The following is an 18,955-nucleotide window of genomic DNA, read 5'->3' as shown; positions in this document are numbered from 1 at the left end:
GTCTTCGCACAAAGGCTTTTACTGTCGCTTTTCACGTCATGAGCAAAAAGTACTTTTTTTACTTACAGTTGTGGGAGTTTTCAGGTAAGTGTTCAGTCAACAAAGGTTTCGATTATACAGCAAACTTGACATTTTGGAATTCTGTTCAACTCTTGCCGTGGCAGCAAGAAACAAAAAGGCACAACGGCTTCTGCATGAAATCTTGAATCTTTCTTTAAAGGTACTCCCTTGGTTTAGAAAAGCAGGATTGTTTCCAAAAAGTGGTCCTCCAAAGTGAATGCTTTTTGTTGCACAGCTTGCTGCTGCTGTGCTGAGTTTCCCCTTGGCTGTAGTGGGTGCTTCTTAACAAAGAAAAAGCAAAACAACGCTGTCTCTGGAAGAGCAATAACTAAACTGCATTTAAAAGAAGGAAGGATCTCCACCAGTGTGGCATGGCTACTGCTGGTAAATGTCTTTTTAAGGGCTATTTCTTCTTAGCTGCTCTTTTCCTACATAATTACACTTTGCTAATACAGTACAAAATCTGTCAAAAATCATGAGCCAAGTTCTAGATGAGTACAGTGCTAGATCTTAAAATGGATTTACTGTAAATCTCAATCTATTTTCACCTCCACCTGCCAGACACAATGGATAACAAGAGAGATTAAAAAAAGGATAATTGTAATATTCTTCCCCTTCCAGGGAAGGGAAAGAGCAGCTATAGTCTATAAATTTTGCACTATATTATGAAACAGTCACTTTTAAAATTTTTAAAGAAATCTTTTGCAGGCACACATGAAATGTAAGTTTCTTTCAGATAGGAAAAAGTGGTTTGAGTCAAATGAGATCAAGATGATGAATCTTTTTAATATTTGTGGAGATACGAGCTTCTACCTTCAAAGCAGCGGTAGCTGGCAGCGCTATGACCTCGTGCTGAGAAGGCTCAGCAGGGCCGGCTGCCATTGCTGCCTTAAGGGGCTTATTGGTCACCTTACACCGTTTTGATCAAACCAGTACAACCAAAACACCAGATCCTTTTTTGCCTGCCAAGGGCCTGATAACGGCGGCCTAAATACAGCCACCACCTTCCTCTGCGTCCTAAATGGAGCTAAAGGCAAATTCTATCTACTCCAAAGCAAACTCTGTACTGTGCAAACCAGCTTTGGTTTGTATTTGCATAGCAGTAGTCGATGGAGCACGTAAAGCCGGAAGCAGCAGCCTCAAGGATTTTAATATCTGCTATTGTAAAGACAAACCCCCCCCACAGGACAGGTGGGTCCACAGGAAAAAGGCAGAGCCTGGCTATGAAGCGTTCGGTGTCAGAACATTCTGCAGACCCGGAGGCTGTTCTAAGTGCAGTTGTATTGAGGGTAGGAACTCAAGAATTAAGATTGAGGCTTTGACCCCAACTTGCAAGTCTTACTTAGCTACAATGGTGCTCCCTGATGGATTGATTGCAGATGCCATCTGTGCAACAGCATTAGGCAGGGTGAATTAAGGACAGTTCATGCAGATTTTCAGTAGTAACCATCCACGAACAGAGGGCCAAGGAAAACACTCACAAATTAAAAGCTGATACCAGACACTGTCACGACAATCTCATCTACTCGTTGCTGGAAGTCCTTTAGGAGGTCACTCCTGGGGGTGGAGAGATGATTATCCTGTATAGCTGAAGTATCCCATATCCGAGGTTGCAGAAGAGGAGAAGAAAGTTGTCTAAAAAGATGTTGGCAATGCTGAAGTAGTGAAGAAAGAATTTCTAGCGCTCAGCCTTGGCTGCAGAGTTTAATTTTAACTGTGTTAAAAATAGAAGCATATGATAGGAACCTTAACTAAAAAATTTACAGCTACAGTATTCACACTGCGATTTCACTGCAGCGTTTCTGTTCTGAGTACCCCTCTACCTACACACCTTCACAACCACCGACCTCGGCAACACTTTCTCAGTGATGTATGGCCTTGTGTGTCTGCTCAACATGGAGAGCGTTTGTTTCTTTCACGTGAAGAAAAACAAATTGGGTTTTCACTCAACTCTCTCTTCTCAAACTGTGTGAGGGAGAAGATGGAATAGCATGCTGCAGGGCTTTATGCCCTTCTTGCCTGTATCTTCCTTGCAACGTTGTTTACAACTACTCCGAAGTTCATTGGATTCTGCTTCACATAATGGCCATATAAAACCAAGTTACAGCAGATAAGAGGTCAAGATTTATTGACCCACATGCTTAGAAGCTTCCATGCACTGGGTTCGTTGCTGGGTGCCAGTTGTCCCTGTCCTCTCAGGAGCTGCAAACTTTCAGGTTTTTTTTTTATATATATATATATATATATGAATGAGAGAGAGAGAATTCTATTGCTAAACAGTGTGAGGAAGGCAATAAAATACAAAATCCTAAGTTCTCATGACCTGTAATTTGCTGCGCCTTTTTCTGCCCATTGTGATGGCACATTCAAACTCCATCTAGAAGAGCCCCAGGGCCGAGCCAGGTCAGTAGTTAGGGATGACTGCAGCGGGAACACAAATCCACCAGGAATGCTCCTGCTCTTCCGACTCTGCTCCAACACACACCTCACATCAGGCTGTTCAGCCTGAATTTTAACTGCAATAAAGCAAACCTACTGAACAGCTCAGGTGCTGCCATGAGGCAGCAATGCTGCAAAAGAAGGTGAGAGTTTAGCAAGCAAGGCAGTTGCACACCCTCCTGATGAGTACTGACCCAGTCCTCCCTCTAGGACGCTCCTAGTCCCAGAGCCTTCAGATCTCCTGTAGGGTGTTACAGGCATTTCACAACTGTCTGCAGCGTGTGCCAACCAGTTGTACGTATGGATGGCGAGGGATCCTGACCTTTGCTGCTCCTCTTTGTTATCTGTGCTAGAGGTCCAACTCACAGCCCTGCAAACGAGTGTCTCACCTGCTGGCTTTTCCCCCCCAAAAAAGACTGGTGGCAGCTGTCCCAGATGCCACGTTGCCCCAGCACATACGCAGGCAGCCAATTACTTCATGCCACATACGTTGCCTTGTCATCGCAGCCTTTGGAGAAAGGCCTAGAGCTGGGTTCAGCACTTAGAGCTGCAGAGGTTGTACTACCATGAACTAACCCTAAAATGAGTGCTTGCAGGCTAACAGTTTCACTGTAGGGAATCTCCCTCCGCGCACGGGCATTTTGTGTAAACACAAAGCAAAAGTTCTCTTGACGTATGGTGGCATCAGCCACAGCTTTATCTAAAGCATTTACACCTGCTAAGCGGGCATAACCATCAGTCAGTTATATTTTACCTTCTCATTTCTAAAGCTTGAGAGGCCGTGTTTTCAGACTGGTTTTTAGAGGCCGCCAGGTTTTTCACACTGAAGCACAAAACCTAACGTTAACGACTCTGGAGTTTTACGACAGACACCGGTCAGAGCTGCCAACACCAAGCTGCGCTTGGACGCAGAGACACCTTGAGAGACGCGAGAATCCTTGGCTAAAGCTGCAGCAAGGGATACCAAGACCCAGAGCTGCTTCCTCTCCCTCTCCTTTGACGAGATGGCGTTTTTGTCTGAGCTCTGGCCAAATGGCCGTGGCAGCACTGAGCTGGATGCAGTTTAGTTGTCTTGGATTTGACTGATCCACATCAATTTTTGGTCTAGATCCAAGCTAGTTGTTTTTAAAGTAGACTGCGATAAAGTATAGCTGCTGTGGAATGGTTCTGTCAGAAATGTAAGTTTGCAGGTATTTAGTCCAGAATATGTAATTGTATGCGGGCAGCCTGCTGAAGCTTGAGAGAAAGTTACTTGGTTACTTGAGAAATGCAGCCTTTGCACAAAAGTTCCATCAGGGCTTTTAGCCCAGAGACTTCAGTCTTAATTTAATCCTGCTGCCACACAAGAACCATTATAATCAATGAACAAAAAGAAGATTTGCACAGTCAGCAACAAAACGTCACTTTAAGTACCTACATATTTGAGAATCCAAGTAATGCTCCTATTCATAAATAAGAGGCTTCCAACTGAGCATATAACAAATGAAGTACATTGATGGTGGGCCACAACGTGTTTAGAAAAGCCAGGGGCCCCTAAAAAATAAAAGTACTTCTAGTCACCACCAAGAAAGTCTCTGAGATAGTGTTGCATTCTGTGGTTGTCTCCAGTCTGACAGCCGGCACCACAGTCGTATTATCTGAATAGCTATTTATGCAAGTCTGACACCACCTTAACAAGGAGCCATTTTTACCCTCCTTCGCGCAGTTCTGGCCCAAAATATTACACAGCAGCGCTATCTGCTTGGACAGTTACCATAGGACACTGTTGTACTCGTTTTTCAAGTTTGCTATAGCTTTTTCTTTCTGGTAAATCAGAGCAACGCAAATGTAAATTCTTACTGCATTTCACACAGAGGCAAGTGCCCCCTGCTAATCCACAGTGTTTTACCTTTGGTTTGCTCATTAACACAAGCAGCCTGAGTGTGGCATACCCTCCGCTTCTGCTGATAATGCTCAAAAGGTGCAGGGAAGAACATACAGTAATTATCTAAATCAGATCTGGACACAGCAGCAATGTTACTGTACCGTGCCAGAGCTATCTGAGTGAAAAGAAACGAAAGAGGAAAATCCCAGTATTCTACTCATAACCGGAGATGCAGTTTAAATGTTACAAATGTAATCGGAGCCGTCATAAAAACTGCAGGCATGACATAGCAATTTCAGTAAATACAGCACAGTAAATTGCTTATTAAATCAAGCTGCCCTCAAACAGGAGCTGTGGCAACAAATTCAAATGATACAATGACATAATTTAACTGCACCAAATCGCACCACTCCCATCCTTTTCTTCCCAACCGTGGGATTTTAGAGCTTCTTAGCACAGCTAAAAACTTTCCTGAAGCATGAAGCCACCTGTGAGGCATAAGCAGAGTGCACAAAAGGGTAGTGAACGCTTTACGCGCTGTGCTAGATGGTCTACTTCTCTCGGTAAATAGAACTTAACCTCTTGAACTTAAACCCTCGGACTCTGCAGGATACGATAAGTTTGTTTGCAAATGTTTTTCTCTGAAGGAGCGAACAGACCGTTTCGGCACTGTGCCCGGGCCAAAGAGCAATTAGAACAGCGCTGGTGGCAGAAACGCCATTCAGGCTTACTGTCTGCCCAGTCCCCTTCCCATTCCAAACCACGGCCCCCCGCTGATGGCTGAGGTCCACCCCAATCATGCCATGTTTTCTCCCATTCTAGGAAATATACTTGCCTTACTAAAAAGATCAAATCGCATCTGAAAGGCAAACACACTAAGCGGATACAGCAGCACGACACCACTGAATTTGTCAGAATTTTTACAAAGGTGACATACCTCAACAAAAGAGGAAATAAGCAATTTATGAACTGGATGCTCTGGGTTTGCCGGTGGGAGGTACAGCCCATGTCCACTACTGGGAATTTTCTCATCTGAGAAAATGAAGAAGCTCTCATTTCTGTGCTTCCAAACCAAGGTCAGAAGTTACCAGGACAAAAAAGGCAGTGCATCTCTCACATCTGAATTAATACAAGCCACGTGTGTGTTTGCTGAGACTAACCCATAGGGCATCCAAAAATGGTCAAAGATAAAAGAGAATGACTACAACTGTTTTAAGACAAAGTGTTCACTTTATAGGTAGGCTGCAAAAAAAAAAAAAAAAAAAAATTAGCAGGTTGAAATTGCCAGAAAAATTCCCTGCTACAGCAGAACAGCTTAAAAACACTCTCAAAGGCTACATCATTGGAAATGTGGCATTCACAGTTTGAAACATCTAGCAGGAGACTGGAAATTAACTTTGGTATCACTGAGCCACCACCTGCAGGTTTTGGAATAGATCTGCCAACCCCAAGACACTTCATTCACGACTGATGCCGAGACAATGCACCGAAGAGGGACTGCTCTAGTCGCACACACACGTGAGGGTGGGGAAATCCAGATCATAGCACACTGTTTTACTCTTGGAAAGAGCAGCATAACCCTGTGACCTCCGGGGGCCTACCGCTGGACCACAGGCATATAGGGGTTTTTGGAAAAAAAAAGTATCATTGGCGAGAGACAGGGTTATACATTATCCAACTGGAGGGAAGAAGCTTATTAAACAAGCATTTGGCTGAAGAACTTACACACACCGAGGTAATCTCAAAAGATCAACATTTTCAAGCTAAATCACAGGTTCTGCATTTTGAAGACAGGAAGATGCAATTCCTGCCAATATCTTTTTTGCGCAGTGCTGGACATTATGCTACTATCGCAACCAAGCCATAGCTGCAAGTCTGTATTACTTGGTTCCTGAGTGGGATCAAAGTTACACGTACGATTGCCATTTCATCATTTTTACCATCCCGAGCCAGGGTCACTGCGCTCGTCCACCTCTTCCTTTCGGGGAGCTGACAGACAGATTTCCTGTTTACAAGGGGACACTGCGTACAAACACAGTTCTGACCTTTCAGCAAGAAGTCTTCCACACGACTCCAGATTTCAAAGGCTGAATTTATCCTACTGGATGTACAGCATAAGCTCTGCTACAGCTTAGGAGGCAAATCCTCCCCTTCCTCAAATTTACAGATGCTGTTTAGAGCAGCCCACATTTTAAAATCCCCGTGTAGCTTAATAGACCTGCTGAGATCAAACTGCCATGACTTTGTTAATTTTAACTGGTGTTTTCAGCAAATGTACCATCTCAAAAGAAATCCCTTCTACCCAGAAAAAAAAAGGTTCTTATTTTAGAATAAAACCAAGGGAAGGGAGTGTTCACATAGTAACCTTACTGCCTTGAGCACTGGTCTGCAGAATTGTTTAAAAACAAAACAAACAAACAACAAAAAATCTCTTTCATTCCTTTTTAAAAGGTCCTTCAGAAGAAGGATTGGATTGCTTCTGCAATTTAGCACAAGTACAGCATGAAAGACAGCACTGCTGGTAATAGTGGGAGCGCAAATGGGGGAGTGGGGAAAGAACCCACCATGTCCTAGGACAAGTTTAAAATAAAAAATCTTAATTTGCTCATCACCCATTTAGAACACCAATGCAGGGGAAAAAAAAGAGAAAGAGCTCTCTCAAACCTGGATAACCAAGATTTAAGAAAAAACCCTCAGCTTTGGCTTCCCAGGAAGCTTGTCAGGTAAAACAGGGCCATGTGGAGGTCAGTAGGTGATTTACAGGATGGCATTGCAAAGGTGCCTAAAAAAATAAAGAAGTTGTAAGTGAAAGCAAACCAGAGAGTCAGCTAGGAAGCAACATGACCCCCAGCCACCATGGAAGTGAAGACTTGTACAGCAAACAGGTGAAGATGGACCCAGAGAAGTTCTTGAGGTGATTTTGTTAAGAGGTACGCTTTGGGATTTTTTTTATTTCCTTGGAATAGCCTACAGCAGTCTGACACAACGAATGCTTCTCACAGCTTGTAGAGTAAAGGTACAATTTTTCAGAAGCATCTAAAGGCTTTAGCAGCTTAAATTGCACTGCAAATTCCACAGGAATTTGACCTGTAATTAATTACACTCTTCTGGAGTGTCTTTGGTTTTTTGTTTTTAAACTGTTCTTTTCCCTTGCAATCTCAGAGAAAGTTGTGTTTCAAAATCAGAATGCAATTAACTGGAGCATCCCACATTGTGGAATTAAAACGAGCAGGAGAACTAATGTGTTCCAATGTAATTTCTGATTTCTGTTCCTTCAGATTTCCTGGAGTCACTGTTAATTTCTTTCCTGGACAGAGGGGTTTAAGGCTTTCTTGAACTAAGCCCCTCTTTATGTAGCCAACTACAGCACACTGGAAGCACAATTATGCTACTAAGATAAGACAAAATGCAGTGGTGATGCACCAATTCATCATTTTTGGGTTCTTCTAATGAAGCCCATTACTCACAGAAGAGAATTTTCTCAAGCAGTTAGTCACCAGCAGACAGCTTTCCCTGTTACTCCTTCCTTTTCTACAGCTGGTGAATAGTCTGGTCCTCCCCTTGCCATCCCAAAAGTGCAATATTAGCAAAAGTCAACACCTAAATTAAAAATAAACAAACACTATTTAACTTTCCCTTAACCAAAAAAAATTAACAATAAACCAGAACAGCTTTCAGGAGCAAGCCAACCTTTTTCATTAAAAAAAAAAAAAAAAAAAAAAAAAGACAAAATGAGCCTGCTGTCCTTTTAATACTACTGAAAGATATTGAATACCTTTCTTTAGCTTATTAAAATAAGCATAAAACCAAACTACATACTAATTACAGCTTGCATAGAAACGTTTCATTTTGTACTTTGTGCAAATCTTACTAAATAAGGCATGCTTGAGAGTTTAGGTAGCAATGCAGTAGTTATCAAAGAATGCTGAGAAACTGCAAGGAAAATTCCAGGCAGTCTGCAATCCACATCCACTTAACACAGTTCATTTGACTTCAAAGACCAACAGCTGATAGCTGCAGATCTGTCTGCAACATAAGGCAATATGGTATGTGTAGGGTCCGGCACCTGCTTTCGGCTAGTCATGGGTTTAATACACATAAGATCACTTGAATTCAAAAAACCTGAGCTGCTAGTTAAAAAGAGGGCTTCAGATGTGGATTGGTAAGACCTCCATTTCAGGGAGAAGGAAGGGAAGGGGGGGAAGAGGACAAAGACATGAAGAAGCATAATCCTTCACGTGAAGAGTTTTTGTGCAGATTTTGCGTGTATTTTCATACCCTGAACTGTCCCCATGGGGCAATGTTTTTCCGAACAAACTGTCTTCTAACAAGTTATCCAGAAGAGTATTTCAGTAACAGAAAAAGCCAAGACGTTTGCCTCTCTCAAGCCAACCTACAAGTGTCTATTGCAGAAATTCAACAGGAATCAGTGACACTAAAGACGGGTGGCTGTGTAAAGAGGAGGAGATGAAGTGGGAAGCTGGAGTAAGAGCGGTATCAGAAATCTCTCAAGTCAGTTATGTAGCACAGAGGGAAATTATAAGGCCTAATACAAGGTAAGGTGGAATAACATTTTGCCTCCTTCTTCCCCCTCCAAATCAAGTATTTTCAGGAAATATTGAAGTACAACCTTCTTTTGTTAGCAGCTTTGCATAAAAAATCTGTTTAACCTCCAAAAGCTTTTTTAAAACAGGTTTAGAAAACCCACTAGTAATAATCCTCGAAATCCCCCAGTACTTTGTAACATAAAATGGAATGTTCCTGGGCAAGAGCTGCCAGCTCCTTCAGGAACTCCGGGAAAAGGGCAGCTGCGAGTACGGCATTCCTCACGTGCACGGGAAGGCCGGGATGAGCCAGGCCCTTCTTCCCTTTATGTCCCAGGAAAGGCTGGAGTACAGCTGGGCAAGCTTCGGAGAGGTTCCTTCCTTTCCCTGCGTTGCTGCTGTGCTGGACATTACCTAAAGCCAGGAAGAGAGGCGGGGGGGGGGAGAGACTCAGTATATTATGCACAGACAGTATTTATACAGCGTCCAAACGCAGTTTACAAGGGCTGCGTTCAGAGCTGTAGTTTGCAGTACCCAGACCGTGCAGGGAGATACTCCAGTAATCCAACGTTTTAAAGTTCTGCGTGGCCTGATTCTATTGCATTTTTTATTAGCTATCTTTCCTCGGGTTATGTATTATTCAGTTCCAGCTCTGATGAGAGAAATATGTGGACAGAAGAGGAGTCAAGGGAGAGAGTAATATGGATTTACCTTATGAAATAGCAGATAATATCTACCACCTAGACCCAGTGTGGTTGCCTCAATTTAAACGATACTGTGCTTTAGCCCTCCCCCAGATCAAAATATCATTTGGACTTTACTGCTCTCTCTTTCTCTATCCTTGCCCCATGAATCATCGTGTAAATGGGTTTGAGGCCAAGCTCTCACATGGCCATGGGAGTTTGAAGCAAGCTAGAAACTAAGGGAAGAAATGTTTGAAAATCTGGTTTTTCTTACAGCTGCAGCCCCCACTAGCTACACTTACCTTTAACTCCCTGTAAAGCAACTAAACATTAAAAAAAGAGCAAGTGCAAACCACCCTGTGCTCTGCTATATGATCTCTGCTGCCAAAGTTCAGAGGATCAGGGCTCAAGCATCAGAACGCATGGAATTACAGTGACAGCAGCACTTAAATTTCAAATCAATTGCTCCTTGTTTCAACCTGAAGCAGAACTGCACTTTAATTAAATGATAATTAATTTAGTGAAACTAAAAAGGTGACAAAATTTAACACCGATGGAAATAAATACTTTATGAAGAAAAATTAACTTGCAGAACTCACTGCCACAAGACGCCACTGAGGCCAGAAGAAGAGACGATAAAATCCTGTCTAACTTACAAGTGGATGTTCTCATGATCTGTATAAGTAAATAATTAAAAAAAAAAAAAAAAAAAGCACTGCCATATTAACTCACATACTGCAGATAAGCCAAATGCCACATGGCGGCATTAAGATGTTTCCCTTGACATGGATGCGGTTTATGTTAAAACAACTCAGTCTCAGGTTACACCACCCTTTCTCTGAAACCTCTACAAGTAGCTAACTGAGGACCCACAGATGAATGCCTTGCTCGCTCGACGCAGCAGAGCGATCCCGCTGTTCAACAGCTCTGCATTTTTGTTCCTTTCCTGTAGTTCTCCTAAGGCACTGTGGAATTACTGTACGCTTCCAAATACTAGAAAGAAATTTCCATCTTAATCATCTAACAGAGTTGTACTTTTCTTGAGTTTCAAAAAACCTTTCCAACTCCACACTTATCAATCATTCATATTGTTATTCTACAAATTTTTATCTACTAGACACAGAGTACAGGAATTTCAGTTCTGTGGAAAATTCTGACTGTGGGAGGAAAACCAACTTAAATTATGAATTACAATGAGAAGATAAAGTTTTGAGCTTCCCTTGAAGATTTTTTTTTTTTTTTAGGTTTTCTAACATCAACATGTTTCATAATTAATATTTTAAGTTTTTTTAAATAGTTTAGCCAATATAACCAAATGCTAGTGCACTGTCAAAGCTTTTTTTTTTAACTCTTCCCTTCAAAAAGCATAGAAATTGATACATTTCCCTAAAAACATTTTGATTTAGTTTTAACTGCTTAGCAAAAAAGAAGAAAAGAAAAAAGCTGGTCTAGGGACAAGAGATTTTATTTTTTTTTCTTTGACCAGGATTTTCTACTTCTTTCTAGGGTCAGGATGCAAACAGAATCATACAATTGAGAAACTGAGAAAATGAGTACCCTGGAGATATTGTTACCAATGCACTGAAAGAAGGGTAGTATTTCATATGGGATCTACATCATGACAGCTCTACATATCTAACCAGAACCCAAGCTACTGTGTCAGGAAACCACATACTACCGCAAGCAGAAAATAACAAATCGTCCATTTCTGCTCAAACACCTTCAGAGACCATCGCTTGTCAAGAGAAAGAAATGCTCTGGAATATTTCGGGTTTACATTTCTGTTCCCCACTAAGCCTGGCTTCCATTTTTCAGATGTGAATTCTGTAGGCGGCCAGTTTTGCCTAGACCTGCAGAGACAACTTTGGGGTTATTCACCACTTCTGTTTTGGGAAAAAACCCCTCAGAGAACAGCTAATTTGCCTGGAAACTCAAAGGTGGTGTTCAAGCTAATGCAAAGAAATCCTACGGGAGTTCCTCATTTATATATATTGCCGCAGTTCCTACCTTGCACTTCTTAATCAATATAATGAAATACTGTGGGTTGATGGACTACTGAGCCAACTTGCCCCCAGAATTACTGTGATTACTTGCATCACCAGTTTCATTGGGAACCAAGTCTGCAGTTAGCCAGACATTTATTTACTCTCTATTTGTCAAGAGGTGCCTTCTTTGCAGGAGTTGCCACAACACAGAAGAAAATGTACCAAGAGGATGACTAAGCAGCCTTGTTTCAAATTCCTAAATAATGACCAGCATGAGTCAACCTGGCAAATTCTGAAGCCCACAGAAGAAAACTGACGTAAAATAGGAAGTATAAATAAATGTCATTGGGAAAGCATTATATAAAAGTTCTTATTGCCAGCACCTGGAAAAAGGACACTAAATGTTGCCTCCTAATCTCATCTCCCACATGCTAGCTACAATACCATCTAATCTCACCACAATGTAGAGCCTAAAACGCTACCAACATTTGCAATATACAGCTCCTTTACAGCAGGCTCTTCTACAGACTAATTCTTCGAGAAGCAGCCTTAGCAAGGTCGTAATTTTACAGACTAGAGGTTCTGTCAACCTTAGAAACACATATTGTGCTGCCTGGAAACTAGGTAAATTATTATTCAAAGCCTTGAATAATGAAAACACAATTAAAGTAGCACATAAAAAGTCCTGTTTTCCACATCTCTGAAAATCCAAGAAAACATCAGGCAGAGTGGGTGATTATTAATGACTCCCAATGATGAGTAAGCACACACCTGTAAATGCAGCCTCTCTTGAACCCTGCTGCTGAATCAGCTCATAATCACTGCAGTAACTGCTTTCACCAAATTCAACATCCCCATCATGTGGGAAGTTGGCTTCTAAGGGAAACCTGCACCAAACATTACCTGCTCAGCAGCAAGCTGAGAACAAGCACATCCCCAGGGGAGGGCCCCAACTCTACCAGTTGCCTGGCTGCATCTGGAAAGTTCTTAAAATGTAAGATTCTTCATTTTGCTTATTTTCACTAGCTTCCCCCACAGCAATGTAAATACTGGTAACTGTCAAGACAGGCATAGCACACACTGTGCTTGAGAAGCAGCAGATGTTACAGAAGTCCCCTGGAAAGCTGGCACGTTGGGATGATACCTGCTTAACTCCCCACTGCTCTTGAAGTGTCCTGGCTTTTACACCCCCCACCCATCCCTTTTTTGTTTTTTTTGTTTTTCATTCAAGAAAGCACAAAGTTTTCTGGCTAATCTCTATCTCCTTCAGTAGTAGCCCTTATTCAATTGTTGCAGAAAGCAATTCATTCTGCACTTCTGTCCTCCCTAACATTTATCAAAAAAGAACCAATGACTAGCTGAAGGTCAGGCTAAAAATAAAATGAAATCATGCACATATGCCATCTCACCTCATGCCTTGAAAGCAAGTTTGTTTACGGCCAAACTGACAGCGAGCCAAGAGCTGATTTTGTTACTCCTTTAAACAGCCATTTTCAGTAGCAAATAAAAGCTTCTAAAGAGCAAAGAATATCCAAATAGATGCATATACTGTGGCCCACTGAGCCTCATCAGTTTCAAGTCAGAAGGGTACACCTGGTTAATGGTATTCACAACGCACCGCACCTACTTTTAATCATTCTGTAGAAAATGAGAGGAGGTAGCTAGTGAGTCATTCCACCCAGCACTCCTCCGAGTGTGGTTAACATTTACCTTTGGTTAGCAATTCTTCCGCAGCACCAGACATGTCCACACGAAAAAGCAAGTACTGTTGGGCCTCCAGGAGAAGGCCTGGGAAGTCCTTTTCAATGGAAGCAAAATGTTCAATTTTATTTTTCACAGATGCCAGCACCTGCCAAAACAACAGTAACAATTACTTCTTCCTCCCTTGCTCCCAGTACAGCCACAGACTGAATGCTCAGGCTTTCTCTAGGTGCATTAAAATAGAGTTACGACAAAAGTTACGGTCATACAGAATTTCCAGTTCTTCGCACAAGTGTAATTAAAACATCAAAATGAGATGAGAAGCTCTCAGACAGGTGGGAAAGCAACAGGTGGAACTGAAAAGAGCTAACGTAAGGTTTAATGAGACACTAAAAATACTGTTCCAATAAGGCATGACTAACGCTTGTGGTCAAATACCTGATAAAGTGACCGCACACTAGGCTGAAACACCATGTTGGTATTGAGCAGAAAGGAGCGAAGAAGAGGCTGTGGATAACTTGCGAGCTGAGTAATAATCCCAATAAGCAGCAAATTTACATTCAAAGAATTCTCCAGCATGTTCTCCAGCTTCGACAACACTACACTGATGAATGGCCCTGCAGGAAAAGAAGAAGGAACAAATGCTTTTGTTTTCACAGAAGAAAAATCCTAAGATCCAGGAAACAGGCATTTAAAAGGAATTTTGATCACTATAACCAACCAAATGAGACTTCCCACATGCTAATTAAAGCCAGCAGGGAGAAAAACCAAACTGTATCTGAACAGACAAAACAGAATTAACAGAGGTGTTAAAAGCTTTCGTGAGTAGAAGCACTCTTACTAGCTAGCCAATGAGTTTATATTAATGGCATATTTAACATGCACAACTATTCTACTTTACATGTGCCAATAAGGATTTAGTCTGTTATGGTCTACTGTTCTATTCCCCTTGAAGTTAATTGGAATGGTATCGCTAGCTTCAATGCGAACAGAATCTGTCCTTTTTACTCTTCTTGTGGCTTATTTCTACATAAGGACTGGGCAAAGTAAATTACAGCTAGCTTTCTTGTCAAATCTAAAGACTGTGGTGTTCTAAAGAAAATATGAAAATGCTACTCTAAACATAAAAATCAAAACCTGTGATAGTTCATGTCACAAGAAAAGGCATTTTCAGTACTGCAAACAGTCACACAAAGCGGGGAAGACATTAAAATAGATTTATAAGCAAAATTATTGGTAGACATAGGCTTTATCATATAAATGTCACCAATAAATAATAGCTTTAGTTTGTGTATTCATGCTGCAGGATAACCACTGAAATACAGAAGTATTTACCATGAAAGTACACAAACCCTTAGTGCTCAAGCTTAAGAAACCTTTGCAAGGCTGAGTGTGACTTTAACCAAATACTACATACTGATAGGCGATACCGCTGGTGAGATGCTTGAGGCAGTCTGTAAGAGTGACCACATCACAACTAAAGTCTAAGAAACTGCCCTTGTCCCACACCTAGTCCCACCACAATGTTCTGGCTGCATAAAAGCTAGGGAAACCATGCAGAAGAATCCACGGGTGACGGTTACCGCACTGCTAGCTTTGAACATCCCACCCTCGTCCCCAGCACGAGATGCATGCCACAGGCATTTCTAGGGTCAAGCAAGTGGCGATAACCTGACCCCATTCCAGCTCCCTTCAGCTAGCAAATGGCTGCCATTCAACCTACCTGGGCATAGTTTAGCCCAGTTTAATATGCCCGCTGTAAACTACGGCAGAGGCTAAAGCAATTCTGGGCCAGCGCAACAGTAAGGATCAAATCAGAAGGGCCTGCGTCACCACTTCACCTAGCAGAACTTCACTAAAGGTTGAAGTCTATCATGTTTTATAGCTACCGTGAGTACAAAGCAAGCACTCCCTCGAGACTCATCTGTCACAGCTAATGCTAGCACAGCTCTACTCACAAGAGGAAAAGTAGGAGGGCCAGCATTGACAAGGCTTTATGCAGCTGCTACCTTTCAACCACCATGTCAGCCATCAGAGCGAAGGTTGGTATCACATCCTGCCTAGGTACCCAATGGAGCAGCCCCCGAACCTTCTGCTGAGATACAGTTCCTCCTGTCCCAACATAACCTACTGCTTCCCCTCTCACGTTCATGGAGACATTTTCACAGAGCTCCTGAGGACCACAGCGCAGTGGGAGCTCTACTGTATCAAGAGGGATTGCAGGAGAAGAAATTGAGATATATCACTATTTCTCTCCTCTAGGTCAGACTTCAAAGCTGAGTAGTTAAAGCTGAAGCTATTACTAGTTACAAGTGCTGTATGCCACTGCGAGAGAGGTCACCAAGATATATTAAAAAACTTCTCAGTAGTAGAGCAACTTTTTCCCCTAAGAAATTATTGGAATGAGAATCTGAGGAACTAAGCAGAGTTTGCTAGCCTTGTAAGAAACAGGGTAAACAGATGAGAAGTAAAAGAATTATTCCTTTCCTGACTGTGCATCTCTATGTGGCCATGAAGTCAAGTACGGATTTTGGGGGGAAGGGGGAGTGGCAGCATATAAATTCCTGTTCCTGAACACCTCAGGAAAACAGGGATGCTCAGGGGAAAATAGGGATGATAGTGTTTAATGCTTTAAAATTGGACATAGACACCAATAGAACATTTTCTTCATAGATCCACAGGCCTGAAGAGAGCATCTTTGCACTGCTGACCCTTACTGGGTGTGGAAACCTCTGTCTGGTTATTTGATTCTGCAGAGAGAAGCCCCATCCCATGACAGCATTCCAAAGCAGTGAAAGCAACCTAAAATCCTTATCATACACATCTACAAACATAATACAGCATTTTAAATTAAATATATTATATTTGAAAGACACTGCAATCTCAACATTCCTGAGTTATTGTTATGAGCACATCTCCTTACTTGCAATCACTAAGATCTCCATCAAAGCAAGGTAAACAGCTTAAGAGTAAAACATGTTGTGGATGGGGAGCAAACAGCAAGGGTTTTTGTGGGGTTTTTTGTTTGTTTTGCTCAGCTGAGGGTATTTTTTTGGGGGGTGGAGGGGGTGGGTTTTGGTGGTTTGTTGAGGTTTTGGGGGGGTTTTTGTTTTGGTTTGGGGTTTTTGGTTGTTGTTTGTTTTGAAAGGAACAAATGGAGGGAGGGACTGGATGAAGAATGACAAGGACAACATTTTTGAGCTACATTTGACAGTAGATAATGAGAAACAGAAAGGTTTGAATGTGATTAGCTTCTGGTATGAGGAAATTGCCACCACAGCAAAAATAACAAATTGATTGGAAAACAGGCTGAATTTTTCAATTAAGACACTGTGCCGGGCATGCTGGCCACAGGTGACCAGAAAGGCCTGCATTTCAATGGACACAAATGAATGTTTTCCCCCTTCTTTCAAATGAAAGAGAAGCCAGCTTATAGAAGCTTTTTTTTTCTTTTTTGGATGAGGAAAGCTAGATAAATTTTTTTTTTTTTTTATTTGCATTACTGTGGTATCTAGGAGACTTAATTAAAGATCAGGAGTCCACAGTGCAAGGAGCTGTACAAATACAGATCAAAAGCCCACTCTAACCTCCAGTGGCACTGTCATTCCTGAATGGCTTGGATAGTCTGCGGAGACCAAGCTTAAATTGCTGCCTGGCACAAGACAGAAAAGCATACCAACAGCGAGGGCAGACCTGACATTGGAGGAACAGGATGCCAGGGCAGAGCATGGGGACAGGCACGTACAGACACGGCACCAGTGCTGCCACCTCCTGCTAAAACGTGAAATAGCAGAGAGGGGAAAAAAAAAATGGCAACGAGATACCACATCCATAGCATCAAAGATGAAAGCCACCAGAAAAACAAATTATTTACCTGGGCTCTGTGTATTAGAACAGTTACTCCAGTCTCCTTTCAACTGAAAAGGCTTTCCCTAGAATTATGGAGCTCTGATATACAAACAACGTAACCCCTGCTCAAGATTTTAAACAATTACCAAAAAAAGCAGACAAAAAAGCCCCTGAGCAACCACCACTTGCTGTCACCACACTGATTGCTCTGCTCTTTCACGTTGGATCTCTCACTCTCCTTGGACCAGTCTCAGCTATTTGGGCTATACCCTTTTTAGTGCCAGAACTGTTCCTGGCTCTATGTGCTGTATTCTGCACAGCGTGATCTCATTCCGCCACCTTTAATGACCATGCCTTCCTGTATTTGTTATGTACATAATTAACAGGACATTCCACCTGTAAATGGAGCACTCTGGCTCCTCGCAGCATGCTTGGGAGAGACATCCTCCTTTGGTCCAAAGGGCGATGACATGCTCTCTGCAGAAGGGGTGTCTGCTGAGAAATTCTCAAAGTCCTCTTCCTCTTCCGCAGGAGAGACAGGGTCAGGAGTATCCAACTTCTGCTCCTCCAAGCTTGCACTGTTTGGATCCAGTTCTTTAATAATTTTGTCATACTGTGCAATGAAATCCTCACCATCTGTGCTCAGCAGTCTTACACTTAAGTTATGATCTGCCTCCTGAGGAGAAAGCTTCAACTCAAAATCTGGCTGTGGATCATTCTCAGTCATTTTCTGGTTGGTTTGTTCTTTCATTACACCTTGAGTCAAGCTTGAGTTTCTTTTACTGTGCTCATCCAAGTCCATTTCCAGCTGGTTCTTTGCAAGATGCCCATTGACTACAGTCTGGCTTTGGACCTTATGTTCTCTGGCTACATTTAAAGTTTTCTCCTTGGAGTTACAATCGTCTTGAGTATCCTTCTGGGCACATAACCTGTAAACCATAACATCATCCTGAAAGTCTGATTCCTCTATGTAAGATCCTTTGACGAGCATGATGGCATTTTTTTTCATTTCTTGAATGTGTTTTGGTGGCTCTGCAGGTGGCTGCATCTCTGTGCTTCCCATATCATCATACGGTTGCGGTGAACTCACATCAGAACCAGGAGAAATCCCTGTGTCATAGCTATCATCCCATTCTAGCTCCAACTGCATCTTCTCACTGAATGGAGTTACTTGAGTGGAGCTGCACATGCTAGGTGTCCTTTGCTGGAGCTGAAACATGGGGTGTTCCACATCTGTACTGTTCTCCTCAGCAAGCGTTTGGATAAAGGTGTCTGGATCAGGGTTTACTCCATCATACAAGGCAGACCAAACCTTACAATCTTTCAGACACTGGAGGATGGCTTCTTGAGCTTCCCCCAGGTACTGCAAGTAGCTGATGTCCACAGCTCTTCCATATTCCACAATGCAAGCAGATTCAGAAGAGCGTCTACCAGAATCTGAAAGTAAAGGAGATTACTCATACCATGACATAATAAAACAACCCAAAAGTTCTCTAGCAAGGCAGCTACTAAGACATGGTAGGTAGAGTCTTTAGTCCCAACCATCCAATAACACAGGAAGACCACAGCATAAAGATTAAGATATTTGCTCATAAACATACATGACTTGTTCCTATTGCCAAGACAGAGCTGTAACTCAAGACTTCTGAGAGACCAACCTGCATTCAAACCTTAAAACAACAGCAACCACTCTGAAGCAGCAAGAGTTGCAGTCATGTATCTGTACATTACTTTCATGAATGCATATTCAAGTTGGATAGCTGTTAAAATAATGTTTCAATAGACCTGGATGCATGGAAGGAATTAAATAAGCTTTCCAGTCCATGCTTG

General features: G+C 42.2%; 2 protein-coding genes across 6 annotated transcripts in view; one reads left to right on the top strand and one right to left on the bottom strand.

Moving 5' to 3' along the window:
* Positions 1 to 5,506: 5,506 nt before the first annotated feature.
* FHIP1A (FHF complex subunit HOOK interacting protein 1A) overlaps positions 5,507 to 18,955 on the bottom strand; it is a 93,839-nt gene continuing 80,390 nt past the window's right edge. For all 5 annotated transcript variants that reach the window (XM_075751684.1, XM_075751682.1, XM_075751683.1 and 2 more), the window contains 4 exons: positions 17,522 to 18,562; positions 13,715 to 13,893; positions 13,286 to 13,424; positions 5,507 to 9,321 (listed from right to left, as the gene is read on the bottom strand). In XM_075751684.1, the coding sequence (XP_075607799.1) occupies positions 9,071 to 9,321; positions 13,286 to 13,424; positions 13,715 to 13,893; positions 17,522 to 18,562 (1,610 nt within the window). In that variant the 3' untranslated portion in view covers positions 5,507 to 9,070. The remainder of the gene's footprint in view (positions 9,322 to 13,285; positions 13,425 to 13,714; positions 13,894 to 17,521; positions 18,563 to 18,955) is intronic.
* LOC104636651 (ribonuclease CL2) overlaps positions 5,877 to 18,955 on the top strand; it is a 222,871-nt gene continuing 209,792 nt past the window's right edge. The window contains exon 1 of the mRNA XM_075751690.1: positions 5,877 to 5,881. The gene's annotated coding sequence lies outside the window, so the exon portion shown is untranslated. The remainder of the gene's footprint in view (positions 5,882 to 18,955) is intronic.

Source organism: Balearica regulorum, chromosome 4, assembly GCF_011004875.1.
Source record: "Balearica regulorum gibbericeps isolate bBalReg1 chromosome 4, bBalReg1.pri, whole genome shotgun sequence".
Lineage (NCBI taxonomy): Eukaryota > Metazoa > Chordata > Aves > Gruiformes > Gruidae > Balearica > Balearica regulorum.
This window is presented reverse-complemented; position numbering and strand designations above follow the sequence as displayed.